At 41.6% G+C, this 19177-nt stretch overlaps 1 protein-coding gene across 1 annotated transcript in view; it reads right to left on the reverse strand.

The window, feature by feature from the left end:
• Nucleotides 1-1561: 1561 nt before the first annotated feature.
• Nucleotides 1562-19177, reverse strand: part of skil (SKI like proto-oncogene) — a 33489-nt gene continuing 15873 nt past the window's right edge. Inside the window, exons 2-7 of the mRNA XM_005806299.2 lie at nucleotides 12670-12765; nucleotides 12119-12207; nucleotides 10297-10439; nucleotides 7968-8347; nucleotides 6733-6963; nucleotides 1562-5779 (exon numbers count right to left, since the gene is read on the reverse strand). Of these exons, the coding sequence (XP_005806356.1) occupies nucleotides 5525-5779; nucleotides 6733-6963; nucleotides 7968-8347; nucleotides 10297-10439; nucleotides 12119-12207; nucleotides 12670-12765 (1194 nt within the window). The 3' untranslated portion in view covers nucleotides 1562-5524. The remainder of the gene's footprint in view (nucleotides 5780-6732; nucleotides 6964-7967; nucleotides 8348-10296; nucleotides 10440-12118; nucleotides 12208-12669; nucleotides 12766-19177) is intronic.

Here is a 19177-nt window from a genome sequence, read left to right on the forward strand (position 1 = left end):
ACGCAATAGGCTGAAGCCAGTGCATGGTTAACCTATATTTATCTAATTAATAAAAACTTATCATTAAGATTGTCTCGATTTCACCCAAGGTATTAGCTTGGAGTCCAACTTAGGTCATTCTTAAATATTCATGATCAGAAACTCAACTTCTAATACTTTAAGCTAAGCTGTGACCTACAGCTTACCTTAATTTTTAATAATCAGAAAGATGTATGTTCAAGATGTATAAAACTGTTATCTAATAAGTGTTTTTCACAAACCACAATGTTGGCAGTGAAGGAAACTGTATTGAATGCAGCTCCCAGGACACGAGAGCTGCTGAAACACAAGTCCTTTTGCTATATGATGTTCAAAGTATAGGGCTAAGTTTAAGAAGCATCATTCTACATTGGGTTGTCAGGAGCTGAGCTTTCATTAGCCATATAATTGCGTAATTTGACATTTTGAAAACAAATTAGCTTAATGGAAACGCGCCAATTTCCAAAAAATGTGTTTCCGGTTAAAGGATGTGGTGTTTTTTTTTTTGTTGTTGTTTTTGTTTTTTTGTTTTTTGTTTTGGCTGAATCTTAGTTTATTTCACAAAATTGCAACGGAAACTATTCTTTTCGCATCACATGAGTCATGTGATCAACAACCGGATGTTAACACAAGCGCAAACCACGAAGAAGAATATGACAGGAAGTAATTGGAGGACTGTGGCGTAGCATGGTTTTTTAAGGATGTATCGCATAAACAGACTTATTAACTCGTGATTTTAATTGTGTTTCTTATTTAATGTTATTTTTGACATTAGCAGGACACTAAAAAAGTTCTGCACACATTTGCAATAGAAAAGCAGCGACTGAAAAAGAAAAAAAAAACACATTATAGCCTAAAGGAAGTTCAGCTCAACATACTCTGTACATGTTTTCCAATGACATTTTTCCTGGTTTTCTTGGCCCCACTTCTCCTTCTCCCGGAGTGAATACCTGGACCTGAACGTTGCCTGGCTCTGCTTGTCAACAGCGTCCTGGTAGAGATTGTTTTATGTGCAGTCTGTCAGGCTTTGCAGCTACTGCAGGGCTTGGCAGCGTTTCTGCAGACAGCTTCTGTGAGACGAGGTTTTAGTTAAATTTAGCCTGGATGCACAAGACAAAACGCAGGACTTCAGAAGGAATGCTTAAATTTAAATGGAAAAATTGTCCTACAAAATAGATAAGTACCTCTTTAAATTAAATTATATGGCGCATCTTTTCACATTAATGTAATTTGATAGTATAAAGATAAAAAAAACTGCTTTGATTAGATTTATAAAATAATATCTAAACAACTAATTTAAAAGGCTCTGCTATGGAGGGCCTTGAGTTTGACACATATAAGGAATTAGGTTTTCTCGAACTATCTGTGTAGTTATGCTGCACTAGGCTGACCATTTTTCCTTACTTTCTTCTTCTACTACTCTCCGATTTGAATTATTTTCTGTTATTTCAATTGTTTTCTCTGCTTTTTTCTCTATACAAGCTACACCCGGTCTGGCATCCTGTCTGATTAAAATGAAAATGAAAGAAGCCAAAGACAACGCTTGTTTTGACACTACAGAACTTTACTTGAATTTGATCCAAGTTCATCGTCTATACAGGATTTATTTACAGGTTCTGAAATCAGGGAAGAAAGAGGGGGGAAAAAATCCAGAAATAAACAAAAAAAAAAAAAACCCACTAAATACAACCGAGGTATCGGCTAAAAGCATTTACAGGTATGTCATTTATTAATGATGCTCAACAGTTAGAGATGCAGTGTCCTCTGCTTTAAAAAAACATCTTATATCACAACATGAGGTAGGAGAACAGTGTCTCTAATTCATGCAAGAACAAAAAAGTCTCATCACACTGTAGTATTGGCAACGTAGTATTCAATGGTCACACACACAGACACTGCGTTTCATGTTTGCAAACAGCACTGATGGGAAAGCAACAGATATAGGCTTATTTTTGCGTAAATTCCACCTTCGACTGTCAATCTGAGCCTTCTGCAGTCATTTTCCAGGCTCCTTCTTTTCATTTTTATCAGTTTGGCAAAATTCACAACTGTACAAAACACGTCTAAGCTCTCAAAGCGCTGCAAGAAGCCAAAGAAAGGCCCAGCATGTCATCTTAAATGGAGTTTTTCCCATCCTACTGGTTAGTAATAGATGCACACTTAAAAAGACTAAACAGCGCCCACTTGTGGTTACAATGCAAACTCCTCTGACAGTAGAAAAAAAACCACATCTTGGGTGAATTTTCTGCTGCAGAATCAAACAGGAGAATAAAAGTAATACTGATTAGCATCTGATTGGTTAATACATGATTTCAATGTGGGGAAAAAAATAGTCAGACCAAATTATTCTACAGTTTACAATCTTTATGATCATACTGTGACTTCATATCCTGGCCAGCCTCTCAACCACAAGGGAGATAAAACTTTGCACATGTTCAATAATTCATGCAGATGAGCCTTTTTTAAAAAATCTGAGGAGGGAAATCTTCAGTCTTTTTTTTTTTCCTAACAATAAACAGATTGTAACTTGGCGACATAAACTGGGAGGGCAGCAAAACATGCAAACTTTTTTTTTCTTCTTTTTGTTTTTTTCTCCAAAAGATCTTCTTGAACAAATTTCTGATTTAGATTAAGGGAGAAGGTTCAAATAGCAAAAAAAAAAAAAAAAAAAATCTGTCATGATAAAATCCATAAAAACAACAGCGTCGGTTCTGAAAGTGGAGTAAAAGTGTGTAACAAAGTATTATTATTTTTTTTTAGTTTTATAGTTGATGTCTGAGTAAACCATGCACTTCATTCCCCCACATCCACTCCAGAAGAGTCCTTTTTCTTTTTTTTAAATAAACGAAAGCAAAACATTTAGGCCCAGTGGAGCCTCAGCTGTGGTCCAAATCATATAACCTTTTATAGATCATTTATATAAGAACAGTTAATATATTAATGACTACCTTATTTACAAAGTGAATATAAATCTTCCGTTTATATGTTAAACATTTTTCTTTCATCATCTTAATAAATGTTTTCAATGCAACAACAGTAGAGTGTACATTTGTTCCGCCTGCTCTCTGTCCGCTCCTTCCGGTCCGTCTCTGTAAAGGGAGGCTGTGTAAGAAAATCTGCATCGAACAGGATGGAGCACAGTGGAATGTCTTATCAATTTGCATTAATAGCAGATGCATAAAAAAGAAGCTCAGTTTTTTTTTTTTTTTTCCTTTTGTTTTTTTATATACCGAGGACGATCCCGTTACAGTTATTTACACACGCACGCACTCGCACAGACGCTCACAGGGATCTTTTTATAGTGGTGATAAAAAGCGCTTCAGCCTGGGCATGATGGGATTCCTCCCGGGCATCTGATCTGGATGTGGGTCATCCACCACAGGGGTCCCCCGACATCTGCTTCAAACAAGTGGGGCTGGGGGGAAAGCTCCATCGAAGTCGGGGCCACCCAGCCTGCCATTAGCGAGCCTCGGTGCTAAATGTCCACCGCTTCACGCTGCTCGTGAATAAGTGCAAACGGAACCCGAAACTCCAGCGAACCGACAGCTTTCACCTGCGACCCGCATTCTTAGACGACAAGAATGTCTAACGACGAAGAGAGAGGCTCAGAGAGCCGTGACAGCCTGCAGCTTTGATCCGTCTGTTGGGAACGCAGGGGCCACCGTTCCGCACGGATGGCTGCGACGCACCGACACACTCCGGCGTGTGCAGACACGTTGCGGGTTCTTTCATGCGTCGTCATGGTAACGAAGAAAGAAAACAACATCTGTGCCCAAACTGCAGCATGGGCCGGAGTGAGATCAGAGTGTGATAAAGGGTGAGTAAAAATACCTCAGGTTGAAGGTTTTAATAATAGTTATCATAAAAAAAGGTGTTATATTAAACGAGAAATGCAACTTTAATTCGTTTTATTTACTCGGTTTCAACGAATTTCCTGGTTGGGTGTGGTGAGATTTGAGGATTTTTTTTATCAATATTTAACAGAAAACTGGCAAACTCCCGTGAAGCTTTATCATTTATAGGATGTATTTACTGTTATATTGGTTTTATTGCATAGATTAGAGGACAAATCTAAATTAAACACTTGCTAAGTTAGTAGCTGCTGTCATTCTGCTTTTCATAGACTCACTGGTGAATAAAAAGCTTTAAAAATATCTAGTTAATTAGTCAGAGGATGACTTTTCAAGTTCTGTAAAACCAAAAACCAGTACACAGCGTCTGGACCTTTGGTTATTTTCAAACGATTGCTAGCTGGAGGGGTAGATTATGCTGAAGTTTTAAATTGTACCCAATTCCTAAAGTTTGATGCCATGACGCTTACCGGAAATGACCTTGTTTACAGCAAACAACCATCCTCCACTGCAAAGAGAGAAGTTGATTCAATATTTGAAAGTGTGGACAGAACGGCTCCGTTCACTTCCTCCCCTGCTGAAGCTAAAGGTAAAGGTAGACTACTAAACCTGCGCAGAAAACGTCATCGTCTCTTTCTGTTCGCTGATTGGCCCTTTTGGAAAGCCCGGGCTAGTCGGTTGAAAAGTTGTAACCTACTTTCAGTTAGTTGGCTACCAGTGTGGAGAGGTAATGTTTTTGTTCACTCTGATCACTCTACAACTTTTTTTGGTGTCATGAAGGGATTTGAACCATAGGAACCAAATGACGGAGAAATTTTAGCAGTTTTGAAAAGGGAATGTTTTAAAAACCTATCATAGCTCGATGTCTGAATGACCCGTGCCCAGACCGAGGAGGACCAGCAGCTGGCCAGTTGAGTGAAGAGGAAACCAATCTTCCCTCCAGGCTGTAGTATTTCATAGCTAAGTACAAGAAGTGTAGAGGGGTTTTGGGGAGAGGTCACACTCAGTCACTTCAACATCAGCGTCATTACTGGCATATTTTCATGAGGTCCTACAACATCTGCGAATGACAAATGTCTGCTTTTGTACAGTAAAGGTCTTTTTTCCTCCATAAAGACTTAATATTTTAACATTATTATATTTATTTGTGTTTATAAGGAGTCCAAAAGAAAATATATATTTTTATATATATGTATAGAGAGAGAGATGTCATTTTAAGCTCCTCCACTCGCTGATTGTTGAGGATCTGAGCTTCATGTTTACAAAGTCTGTAGGTACCGGCGGCCACGCCAGGTAGTAACATAAAGTGTCACCAGCGAGGAACAGTGGAGTCCAAAATCCAGAGTGTTCAGCTCCAGGAACCAGGGAGCAAGAAGGACGATGATCCAAGTGGGAAAGGATAGTGATGGAACTTCCTGTCTCTAAAGCAGCTGTTAGTTTATTAAAAACTATAAATTAAATCAAACATACATGCCCAAAAAGTCTTTAAATACTGTTTAAAGAGAGAACTGGGAATATATATATGTAAAAAAAAGAAAACATAAATCTTGTAATGTATCTTTTAAAAACGGGGATTAGAAGGGGAGCCTGCGTAGGGTCAGGCTGAATTGTTTGTGTCTGTAGAGTTGGCAAGTGACGGGAAGAAAATGTCGCCGTTACTTCAGGTCGGCCACAAGAGCCTCAGCCATGGAGGAGGAGCAGGGTGGGGAGTGGGCGTTCAGGGGTCCAGTGGAGGGAGTGAGAGGGGGGGAGGGGCTGCCTCCCATCATGCCAGACTGGGCCATCTGCTGCTTGAGCTGGGCGATGGTGTGCTCCAGCTTCTCCCGCGCCTCCCGCTCCCGGTGAAGCTCCTCCTGCAGCTCCTGCCGGTCGGCCTCGGCCCGCTCCAACCTCTGCCGCAGCTCCGACAACTGGGAGGAGGCGGAGATAGAGGTCGGGTTAGGATCAAACACGGCAGAAAACCTCCTACTCAACATTTACACAAAATGTTACCAAACATTTTTGGTCTGGTTTCAAATTCAAATATATTGTATGAAGACAAAACTAACTAACCAATAAATCAATCACTGTTACAGAAAAGGAGGTGACAGGTATCTAATAGAGCCGATTCATCCCCTCAACATCCAGCATGCAAATTGATTAAAGACATCAAATTAATAATGGAAAGACATGATACACATTTCTTTTATTTTTTTTCAAGACTTCTGCAGAACTTAATTAAAACCAAATAAGGTAAAACATCCACAAAAAATGGCTTTAGAGCCTTATAATAGTAAGAAAGCTGTAACATAACATAGCAGATATCCAGCTTTTAGCTGCACTTTCACTGTTAAGCCACATTCATATTCAGGGTGAAGCAACTGGGACTGTTTACCATTAGCGCTCATATTTCACAGCTCAGAAATGGAGAGTGATGTAATACTGTTTAGAAAGTATCTCTGTGTGGTAAACAAGACTAATGCTGCATGTCTGTCCACAGACTTCATTTCTTTCTAGAGCAGCTAAGATGAGGAGAAAATGTTGGGAGCTTTTCAAGAATCTGCTGAGAAGTGGAGTTAAAAGCCGTGTTGGTGAGGCGCTGAGCTCAGGCCAACATAACTCAGTCTGTCTCCAGGTTTAATCTCCTGGAAACCCAAACAACGTCTCCCGAGTGTGTTTTTATATTCTTACACAAAACTCAGAGTTCAAATATTACTGGACAAACATCTCCAATATCTGGCATATCTACAGAAGAAAGAGTGAAACATGTTTCACATACAAAAAAAAAGGTTTTCAATGTAAAAATGGCCCATAAAACAAAGTTTTATGTTGCTGTAATTCAGTGTGACTTATTTAGAACTGGTGATGCATTTAGAGCTCCTACCTGAGCGGTGTAGTGGGCTTCCTGCTGCCGCTGGGCCCCGGGTTCGCAGGCGCAGGCCTGCTGCCGGAGCTGCTCCAGACGGCTCTCGAGCTCCAGCTGCTCCTGGCGGGCCTGTCCGAGCCGCCGCGCCTGCTCGCTGTGCACCGCCTCCAGCTCGCTGCGGAGCTCCCGCTGCTCCGCGCTCAGCTCCCGTAGCCTCGCCGCCTCGCCCCCACGCAACGCCTCCAGCTCCTGGACGCACAGAATCCAAGACAAGAACGATCTGAGTAACGGTGATAATAACGATCCCGTACACTGAGCCTGCAGGAGAGACACTTTGCAATACAGCTTCTCCTCAGGGAGGTTAGACTTTGTGCTTCCACCACTGCCCAAAACCTGACAGAATCCAAAACTGTGTTTGTAACCTATGACTTGTATTTGGACATAGCTTTCAATCATTTCTGCAGAGAAAATGGGATTATTTTGTCCACTTTTACTCTGATGTGCCAAAATAATTCAAGTCTGACATCTCAGAGTAAATGCAGCTGCTTTGTGTAACCCTCAGAGGTTAATCATTAGTGACAATTACATTCTAGGAGAATTATATCTAGTGCAGATTTTAGCTGTTGGAATTAATCCTGCATTAAATTTCCACAACAAAATGACAGAATTATTAGTAATATTATTTAGATTTTCTCATCATTGTGTTGTAAACTTTTTTTATTTACATCCTTTTCCACAAACCCTTTAAAATAAAATGTATCAATCCTCTTCATATAAATGTTTGTCTTTATTTTAAAATCTAAAAGCAGAAATAAAATGGTGGCTCTTTAAATGTGACCACAAGTTTCCTATAGTAGATTTTTATTTTAGAATTTTAAATTTGTCTCTTCACAATAGGTTAAGTAACATTTGTGGCTCTGAATGAGTTTTATTTAGCTGGACATGTAAAGGTTTCAGACCACTAATCTATACCTAGAAAACACATTGAAGTTTGTTGCTATAACTTTAAAAAGTTCAGGGAATATCAATAATTTTGCAATGTACGTGAAATTTTGTAAAAAAAAAAAAAATGAATGGGAAATTAGTGGGTATAAATAGAAAAATATTTCCTAATGCAAGTGTTTGGATGGAGAGAAGGCAGGGTGGAGGTTGGGTTGGTGTCATCTCCACGTCAACGACGCCTTTAATGATGGCAACAACAGTTCCAGTCGGGTTTATCTGCAGCTCGTTTCTGTTTCCATCCACAAACTCACCATTTCCAGCTGCAGCTGTTTCTGCAGGGTGGAGTTGAGCTTCTCCTGCTGCCTGCTGTACATCTGCATGATCTCCACAACAATCCTGTCCTTGTCGTCCTCCACACCCCCCACCGCCGCCGTCGCCACGGCGTCAGCGGCGCTCATGTCCTTAGACGCTGCTTCCGTTTCCGACGATAGCATCGACGCAGACCGAGGAAGAGATGCCGGAGGAGGAGTGTGGGAGGGGATGTGGGTGGCTTTCTTGCAGTACGGGCTGCTCGTCTCCATGGAAACTGCCTGGGTTTGGCTTTCCCGCTCAGTGGCCAAGGCAGCAGCCGCCGTGCTCTGGGATTTGGCTTCCCCGGCGCCGGCCGTGACAGGAGGCGACGCGTGGAGATCTGAGGAAGGCAAGAAAGAGAAGAGAGTGAGGACGGGAAGGGAGAAGATAAGATAAAAAGAAAAGCAGAGGAAGTGGTTGAAAGACAAGAAGTGCAAGTCGTGTTGGTGTGCGCCCGCTTAGTAACACCCTCACACAACCTCATAAAACATCACACTTCTTCCGAGGAACCAAACACTCGCCCACAATTTCTGTTTGTGTTTGCCCTCAGACACAGAAACAGGAATAAAGGTGAGCTGTGTAGGTGAGATGCTCCGCTGCATCTCCTTGTTTTTCTAAACTCCGGCTTGTTCCCCTGACTGTGGTCTTTAAGGTGTGTGCATCATGGGAAACGTTGGGCTGGATGCTAATCTCTGGCACAAATCATTATTCAAATTGATTCAAAGCCACAGAGCTAATATTAGATCCTCTATTCAAATCAGCAGTTTGGTAAAGAGGAAGGGAAACGCTGCACTACGGCAGTTCACGGCCTACTTTCTATAGCGTCTTAAAGGAGAAAATCCAGATTGGTCTGGAAAAAGGCAGGGAGGAAGGAGGAAAAGCTCACTCTGAGAGGAGTGGGCGGAGGATTTGACAGCAGACTGAGAGATGAAGGGAGCCAGAGAGGGAAGAGACAATGATGGATGGATGGACGGAAGAAGAGAAGTACGGGAACAGACGGAGAGTCGGCTCAGAGAGGTTGCATTGCCGGCTGCCAGGAAAACAGAGAGAGACAGAGAGATGGAGAACGGAGGGAAGGAGGACAGATTGGTTGGAGAGCGGAAAGAGAAAGAGAGAAACACGCAGGCTGGCAATCAGACGGCGCGTTAATAACGACAGACTGAAACCGTTCCTCTGATTCATCCTTTTTTTTTTTATGTATATGTGAACGCACGGCGTGAAAGAGGAGGTCACCAGCGAGTCAGACGTGCGGCAGCCCGCAGTGCTGTTATTCGAAGGTCAACGAGTGACTCTGTACATGGGAGCGGGCTGCAGAGCTTTCAGTGCTGGAAGTTGCTGCTGAGCATGTGTCAGCTCAGAGTGAGCTGCGTGAACTTGATACGCCTGTCATTTATGCTTATGCTGCATGCAAACAGCTGCTGCTTCGCTGTATTGATGTCACGTATTTATAGCAGACACACATCAGACTGTGTCCAATAGGCGAGAAAAGGAGTTCTAATTAAATATGAAGGATTTATTTAATGGGGTAAAAAAAAAAGCTGCGTTTGGAAATTATTTATCATTAAATTGGATCAAATTAATATTAATGAACCTTCTGTGTTTCACTCTTGTATTTGCTAAGTGCTATTAAAATAAATGTACTCTGCATTAAGAGTTTTCATCAGCTTATTAGCTTCATAATTATCATTTGAGCCAACTGCTTATAGATTTGAACATATGGTACATTCATCCAACATTTATTTATGAGTTTCATATCTGTAAGTTATTTTTTTCTTATCTAAAAAGAAATGTTGGGGCGTTATCAACTAAAACACCCTCCATACAAACACTTGTGTTAGAGATGTGTAAAAAGGCTTAAAATAAACTTTAATCTTTCATTGAAGCAACAAAAAGAATCAACCTTTAATTTCCCCTAACTTTACTAAATGAAAGTTTTACTCACAATAACTATATTTTTACCTTGAAGAAAAAGCATATATCATAAGGGTTGCATTCAAAATTAAATATTAGTAAATTATTGTTTTAAAGGTTTAAAACTACAACTATTTTGGGCATTAATTAATATTTTACTCTGATTAGTCTGCATTTTTCAGATTTCTGACTACATTAATTTTACCGCTAACATTTATTTAATTTTTTTTGCAAACCTTGGGTTTATTTCAGCATGTTTCTGCAGAAGAAAGCGACATAAAGTGTGTAGATATTCTTCTTGTCCCCAGTAAAATATTTTCAAACAAAAAGTGAATTTTTGCACAGGTAAGTTCACAGTTCGCTGTGTTTCCTACTGACCCATTGGTGGCTCTTCGTGGCCCAGTATCCTGCGGCTGTAGTGATGCTTGAGCAGCGCGCCGAACACGTCGGGGCTCATCTCCGCCTCCCTCCTCAGAGAAACGTTGGGAGCCACCATCTTATCGTATGTGTACAGGTAGTAACTGGAAAACAGAGGTGAAGAGTTAAAAATGAAGCATTTAAATGCATGAAGATACAATACTTTTGTTTTACAGTGTAATCGCAGATTTTGTACACACTGAACTTTTTCTAACTGTGACATGCTACAACTACAACTAAGATTTTATCAGGATTACATGCAACAGACTAACACAAAGCAGCAGACCTGGAATATTCCCACAGAATGATGGTCCCACTAACAGGTTTTACAATCCTTTTTGGTGAATTTAAAAGTTTTATTTAAAAACATTTAACTATGTCAGACCTTAAAAAACGTAGAATTATATCATATTGAAGTTAACACTGATAATGGATGCTATTTACTACCGAGGTGACTTCAAAAGACAAAATGCTTTTTTTTAGGGGCATTAAAGTAAAATGGGGTGAACACATACATGTCACACTTTTAACATTTTTATTTGTAAAAACAAAAGTTTGCAATCATGTTGTTCTATTATGTAAAATGTAAAAATACATGTAAGTTTGTGATTTCAAAATGTAGAAAAAAAAGGTCCAAGAATCAGGAGTATTTTCAGGACTCTGTAATGTGTTCAAAAATTTCCCCCATTTCTGCTTTAGGTCTCATAAAGGTGGTTTAGTTTCCTTTCAGCGATTTCACCAAAACTATAAATAGCAAAGAGTTATGGGCTCCAGAATGCTGTGTTGGCCTTTACAACAAACACGTCTGAAACAAAGAACAATCTCTGTTTGCTATCTCCTTTAGCTCAAAGCAGCGCGATAAATCTCAGAGCAGGAGCTAAACAAAACACCGTGTGGAATATGGATATTCCTTATCGTGTGTTGCCAGGATCTCAGCCTAAACAGACCTTCAGCTTATCACAAACTTCCAGGTAGTGGCACACAACCGGGAGACAAATACTGCCTGGAGATGCTCTGAAGTCACTGAGTCAACACTCATCTCTGTGGCGCTCTGAGCCCCTCCCCCCACCAGCAGCCCCGGCTTCAGAGCGCGCAGAGGCTGGAGCAGTGAACTAGGTTAAGCCTGACAGCTCAGCTGGGCTCTGTTCAAAACTCCACCAACCAAGACATTCCTGCTCTCCCTCTGGATGGGAACGAGGCGCTGCCTGTCTGCCTGCGTGGGGATATGAAGCTCCTTCACTTAAAACAACTGAGACCTGATTGAATAATGCAATCAGGCTTGCATTAGTCGCGTGCCCCTCTAGTGGAGCCCTGCGACAACCGAAATTGAACCTTGTCTGGCTCTGAACTGGTGCTCTAATCTGGTCTGTGCATGTAAACGTGAAATCTCATGATGCCACCAGGTGATTGTGGCTCTAATCTCTCCCTCCCATCCTCTAATTCGTCTAGCCTGATGTCTGCAAGAGTCTCCGCGGGAAGCAGTCAGACGCTGCAGTGGCTCCGTAAACCCTTTAATTCCAGGCTTTAATCTGGGAGAGATTACTGTGTTACCTAAAATGGAGCTAGAACTAAACAGACTGGAGCAACTGGGGAAGGGATAGCAGAAGAAGCAGCAAAGAAGAAATAGAGAACAATGGATGAACGGCCGTATTATTGGAGTAAAATGGCAGAGGTCTACTACAAACATACGATTGTATCTGAACTAAGCAATATGAGACATAACGGTTCAGAAATGGGCAATTTTTAGACTTCAGATTGCATCACAGCAGGTGAGGTGCAGTACCTGGGATGGACCAGGGTGGGGTGTCCTGGCTCCTCCTTGATGTCCGTAAAAAGACGGTTGAACATCAGAGCCGGTGGGGATGGTTTCCCCTGTGGAAAAGAAAGAAAAAAAAAAGGATAAGAACAGCATAACTATGACACAAAACCACCAAAACACAGTCTTTCTAACATACTGCTATGGTTAGAGATGTTCTATACCAATTTACTGATGTGTGTAGGAAACTAGTGCAGACTGGATGAACAGTGAAACAGCAAAGTGAGATGGGAATATGCTGCACATCGCTCTCATTGGAGCCATAGTCCAATATGCACACATACATGCGAGATGTGAGTTAGGGATTATCCATAAGGCACCAGCTGAGACGATGCACATCAGAGGAGAAAATAGTCCCACTGAATAGCCTTCATTTTAACTCAGTGAGTGTGGGGGGGAAGTGAATTAAGAGTCTCGTCCAACAGAACAGAGCACCTTGCGTCCACTACGAATTAGCGAACGCAAGGTGTGAAAAGGGATAGAGGTGAGGGTCATGACCCTTAGGGGTGGATACTGACCTTTCTCGTAGGCTCTGTGTCGGCTAACTTGTCTGAAGCGGAGCACATTTCCACCGAGGACTTCCTCAGCTGGCTCTCCTCTTCCTCTCCTGACTTCTAAAACACATGAAGAGAGAGAGAGAGACGGCAGGTGAGTTAACACACAAATACCATCCAGACATACCAAAACCACAGAGACGGAAGGATGGAGACGAACAGAATACTCAGAAAACAAAGAGTCGGTCCAACAAATCCATGGAAGTGATTGGTATTATAAATGCAGCATGATGTCAATACTCTGAAACGCAGATGATGCACATCTTTACATTACATGAACCCATTCAATCATTGACCAAATCAATGTGAGGAGCTGCCATAACTTTCTTCAGCTGAACAGAAACAAAACTAAAGTTATCTTAATGAAGAGGAATGATCTAATCAGCACTCAGCTTCACTTATTACAGCTAGAAACTAGTGATCAGGCAAAAATTCAGGGTGTAGTGATCAACTCAGACCTGAACCTTCAAAGACACATAAAAACAATTACAAAGTTGGTCTTCTATCACCTGAATAACATTTCCAGGATGTTATCCTGACATCTTGCTAATGTCCAAGCAAGATCTAGAGAAACTCACTCACTCATTTATATTTAGTCACATTGATGAGTGCAACAGTGTCTTCACAGGTCAGCTCACAAATAGAGTTTTACACCTCCCGGAAGATAAATCGGTCTAGAATAGCAACGGGCCAGTTACCAGTGCAAAGATATACCAATTTTTTTTAAAGTAGCAGTTTCAAATCTGCTAAAATTATCAGTCAGGTTGTTCTACAACTTAAATCCCTTTAGTTTTAGGAGATGCCAGAGATGACATCATAGTGACTAGAGTGTTTCTGGGTGAATCTTGGTCAAAACATTTGATTGGTTGGCCAAAATGAATCAAAATAACTATAAATAAATTATATACCATGTCAGTAGGAAAACAGGTAATTGCTTTTCTCTCTTACATATAACCAACTAGACAGTGCTGAGCATTAATGTTTCATGGTAACTACAACAAAACCATTGTTTTCACTAAAAACTTCATACTGTGAGAGTTTCTAACTGGTCTGTGCCTCGCTGTGATACAACACTGTGGAAAGTAAGAGAAGGCCTATAAATAAACCACAAGGAAACGCCTTGCCGACAGTCAACATGTCTTGTTGTCAGGTGCTTCTGTGCAGACATGCAGCGCAGCTGGAGTCAAGCTCTCGCTTCAAAGCACAGATGTACATTAGAGCGTCTGCAGATGTGTTCGTTAAATACCACTGCTCCCGTCTCTGCTTTTCTGGCTCTGTGTGTGTGTTCTGAACAAACACGGGGCCGTGCTCAGCGAGAGCCCACGAACTGACACAGTTGATGCTTATCTGTGGCCTCACAGCGCTCATGCACTTTGAAGCAAATCGGCAGGTAGCGCGGATAGCACCAGAGGAAAGAGAAGCTCTGGTGAGGTAGGGACAGGCGCAGAGGGGGGATGAAGACCAGAAGAGGAGAAAATAAATGAAACAAGGTTGTAGAAAGCATCAATAATTGACTCCCTTGCCTTTTAAAGCCATCTATGGTGAGCAGACAGCTTTTCAACAGCTGGAGTAAAGGATTTTCCTCCACACTGATGCATTACAGACGCTAAGAAGAATGTGTGCAAATGAATGTGACACCCAAGTCCCAGTTATACGAGCTGCAGTCCAGCATCCGCCTGCATTCCTCTAGACATCATAATAATTCTCTCATCACTTTTATCCAATTTGGAAAACATCATCTTTTACTGCCTGATGCACACCCCCAGGACCTCAAGCCTTGTTCAACATCTATCAAACACAAACCCTGCCTCATAAAAAGGGAAGCCGTTTCTCTTGTTTTATTTCATTGTAAATTGAAGACGCTCTACCTAGTGCTAATTTGTGTGGTCCATCCTGCCAGCTGAGCAGGGGACTGTCCCTTATTTACAAGGCCATGACTGAACGAGCATGCAAATGGAGGATGGAGCTGGATGTGTAGCCAGGTGTAGTGTGGAAAGCAGGAGGCTCGTCCACTCCAGAGCGCATTTGGTTGGTGGTTTTTTTCTTCTTTTTTTTTTCTGCTCAGAAGGAAGCACTGCAGCGCTGAAAGGAGGGGGCGAGTGAAGGAGGGGGAGAGAGAGGGTGGGATGATGGGACAGAGAAAAGATGGAGGGAAGGGTTGAGTAATAAGAATGAGTTGGGAGAAAAAAACAAGAAAAAAAACACTGCAGTGGTGGCGCCTTCTCCTCGTCAGCTTCCTTCACTGTGAAGGTTGCGTGTGTGGTGTGTGTATGTGTGTGTGTGGTGTGTGGAAGGGGAAGACAGATGGAGAGCACTGAACTGAACAGACATTAACTTCAGGTCTCTCAGGGGTCTTTCATCTGTTTGACCCCCACAACAGAAGAAGCTCCATTACTGAGACCACTTATCTACTTTGCTCTATATCTGTGCAGACCAATTAGAAGGACAGGGCTTTTTGGGATTAGGTTTCATGCTTAGGACAAACATTGCCAGAAAGAAAATGTTAAAAGATTTTTTTTTCACCCTTTGTGGCAACAACTGACAAATCTTCCACATCACTAATGAGAAATTCTGACCCACTCCTCTTTGCAGAATTTGCAGGGGCTTCAAAGTGTTAAAGGCCTGTTTACGGTGCATTCACACCCTAAACTAAATCTTGTTTAGTCCACTTTTTAAAAATCAAATTCTAGTTTGTTTTCCTGGGAAGTCTAGGTCATTTAGGAAGGTGTGAATGCGCAATATAACGCTGACCAAAAAAGTGAACTCTAGTTCACACAAAAACCTAGATATTGGTTCAGCTTAATTGAACTCTGCAGCAATTCGAATGCATATGTGAATGCCAAGCAGCTCAAAGACCGCTCCAAAAGCAGGAAACAAACTACTGCGCAGTGCATTGTATGTAAATACAACTAAAACAAACGCACAAGACAAATACTAGTGGGAGAAACGACTTGTGGTCTTTTGCCAGACAAAAAAAGAAATCCTACAATTACTAAAATCTGATGCTACTCATTCTACTTCAGAATTTCCTGTCACCGACCTGAATAAATGGTTGCATTAATTATTACAAGTCATCGAAAAAAGTGTTTAAAATGACTTTATAACCATTTCCACAATAATGGATCTCATCTGTTATTGAATTCCTTGTTGCTTGTTGCTTGTTGCTTTCTGAGATCCTTTGGCCTACTTCATGTTGTTGGACAGGTTCTATTTAATTGATTGCACCGATCTGGTAGTAAACAGGCCTGATCTCTGCTAGCAAAACTGAACTCAAGAAACGCCATTAATCCATTATTTACTTGGACAACTTTTATTCTCTTGTTATCTTTATCTACATTAAAATTAATTCAATGATTTCATAACATACATTCACAGCTCTCTACATTTGCTCATTCCTTTCCACTACTGGTCGCTTGTCTCTCAGTATTTCCTGCGCACCTGACAGCTTTACACCCACCACCCACACAAGAAAACACACCCAGGCTCATTATCACTGCTGCTCTCTGCTCCTTAATGAACCTGGCCGCGTGCAAATGTTCACACATATCAACAACCACTTCCCTCCGTCTCGTTCCCTCAACCCCCCACCTTACTTAAGTAGCACGGATACCAGGCTGCTGCTTGGTCTTAATCTCCACTAATGAAGCACCTCTCTCATTGGAGACGCTCCTGTGACCAACACACACACACACACACACCCAGAGGCAGACGTGCTCACAAACAGCCCTTCTAACCCCCCGGATGTCTCCAGTCCTTTTGTCAGGCCGTGGCTCGCCTTATGACAATGTGGATTAGCATTCCACGCACTCGCTCAACTGAACTCTGCCCTGTTGTTCCTAATCACCAGCAGTCTGCCTGCTGCTGCAGCTACACTCACGCAGCGATGCTGAGCGCTCTGCTCTAGACACAAACAGCCATGTGAACTCCCCACAGTGACCCACTTCCAAAGCCTCGGTTCAGTCTCCCGACTGTTGGGCTTCGGCACGTGACATTTCTGCAGCAGATGCACTGATGTAGCACACAAAAAAAGTGCTGTTTTGGGAGCACTATAAGATGCCAGGGTACTACTCACATCCATGACTCTCCATCACTGTGCTCAGAGTAAAAGCACTTCATTTTTCTGCACGGAATGACATCTGTGCAGACATTTAACTTCCACCAGCAGCATTAACAGCATCTGGGCTTTTCTCTTCCTTTTCTACCTGAACTTTGTTGCTAAAAGCATCTTAAATCAAAGGAGCATTTTTGTGTCTTTTAAACTATTTCTAGCTCAGTTTTAAAGATAGAAATGAAATTCTGCCACAAGGACAGGATTGAGTGAGTGATTGTTCTGCTTGTGCACAAACATTTTAATCTATTTCAGCTGATTTCTGCACCAGATGAAGAATTTTGGATTTAAGAAAGGAAAGTGAAGGCTCAAATCCAGCCTCAAATCCGCTGCAGAGGGACGAGTTTCTACTCCGTCATTATTCTATTCTTAGTAACGTGTTCATCGGTTAAAGGCGAAGGTGCCATGAACGCAGACCGACATGATAAAACACAGAGACGCAGCCGGGTCAGAGGTCAGGCTCTCCTCCTCGGAGTCACGCGGAGCCTCCAGATGTCTGCCGTCTAAACGCAACAGACATGCTCAAAGTTGACCCTCGGCTATAAATACACGTGCTGTCTCCTTACATGCATAATGAACAAACATGCATCAGCAAAGTGCTGCATGTGCTGTTTAAATTATTTAAAATGATAGTTGAAGAATAAACAGACATTCGTTTCAGACATCAGTAATGTGAGATAAAGTTTCCCAACTCATTTAAAGTACCATCCATGTATAGGTATGCAAAAGCTTTTCTAATTTTATCATGCCACAGCTACAATCTTCAGTGTATTTTATTGGGATTTTCTTTGACATACCAAAACAAAGTAACACATATCTGAAGCGGAAGGAAAAAAACTGCATGTTTTTAAGAATTGGTTACAAATAGACAAGATTTGCTCAATTTTTTTGCCAAATCTTCTTTTCAAAAACGCTCAAACGCAGTCAGACTGGAAGGAGAGAATCTGTGACTATTAATTTTAAGGTTCTCCCATCCAAAGTTTGAGATGTGGTTTTATAACGTCTACGAATGTAACATAATTTTATTTTGAGGTTTTGGAGTATTTTATATGAATAAGCATTAAAAACTGTTTAATTTCCTCCTAGCTCACAATTATGTGCTACTTTGTGTTAGTCTCAATAAAAATATGTTTTTATTGAGATCACATAAAATCTCAATAAAAACATATTGAAGTTTGCTTTAATGTGCAAAATATGAAAAACTTCAGTGTCATGAATACTTGCCTATACAAAGAGGCAGAAACAACCAGAGAAGAAACTATTTTCTGCCCTCATTAACCTCCCTTTACCACCAGCAATCAGGCTACTGACCTTACAGTAAAACAATAAAACCATACAGTACGTAAAAACACACAGACAAGCACAACAAGTCTTGACAAGCCGAGAGGCAAACCTGATCAAGGGTGCAATAAGGGTTAGGTCTGACCTTTCATCCTCAAACCAGTATAACCATTTTATTTTTGCAATTTAAATCCCTCAAACCTAGACAGAATCATTTTCACCTCTAGTCAAACCAACACATCAGCGGTCGGGGTACTAAAACTGAAACTCTTAGAAGGCACCACAAACCCAAACCGTGACACTTTAACCCCCATCTGACCACTTTTAAGCGGCAGCCATTACCCCGAGAAGAGGAAGTAAACAGCCTTTATTTGGGTGCCTTTCCTATCTGCTTCAGACAGTCAGCCGGGGGGGGGAACACACAAGTACTGAGACACTCAGTCACACCCTGTCTGTCTGTTTCTAAACCACATCCTGTACTGCTGCAGTCATCAGCTGTGTCAAAGATCAAACTGGAGAGACACACATCTACTTCCTGCTTGAACCTCGCAGAACACACAAACAGAGGATGTGCCGAAGGGTGATGCGATCTTTTAAGCCTGAGATTCTGGGCGTGGTTTGCTCCGGAGGGGTCCCACCTGGCAAATAGCACGAGGAGGACACCGGAGACCTTAATACGATGGTCTTAATCCAATAAGCCATTTATCCACAGACTGGGAGAAACACTTTGTTTCAGCAGCCAAATCGATAAAAAGCCACAGGGGAAGTGGGCAGTAAAGTGGGGCAATTAAACCAATATACTTTCCTTTTTTTTCTTCTTTTTGTTTTTTTGTTGCCGTTTGCTGATTGTTTTTGTACTGCAGAATTATACGAGCAGACTTCAGATCTTGGCTCATTCCTGTAAGAATGTGTAAAGCAGGTCATTCGTTGATGGTGGTCTCTGTTTGATGTACGTGCAAGGGACTGGATTGCTCAACGTGTTTTTCTTTTGATTTAGCTTTGCAAAGACAGATAAGAGGCGCAGAAACAAAAGGAGTTTTCTGACAGGTGGTGACAGAAACTGGAAGTAAAAAAATTTATATC

This window comes from Xiphophorus maculatus, chromosome 6 (assembly GCF_002775205.1).
Source record: "Xiphophorus maculatus strain JP 163 A chromosome 6, X_maculatus-5.0-male, whole genome shotgun sequence".
NCBI classification, from domain to species: Eukaryota; Metazoa; Chordata; class Actinopteri; order Cyprinodontiformes; family Poeciliidae; genus Xiphophorus; species Xiphophorus maculatus.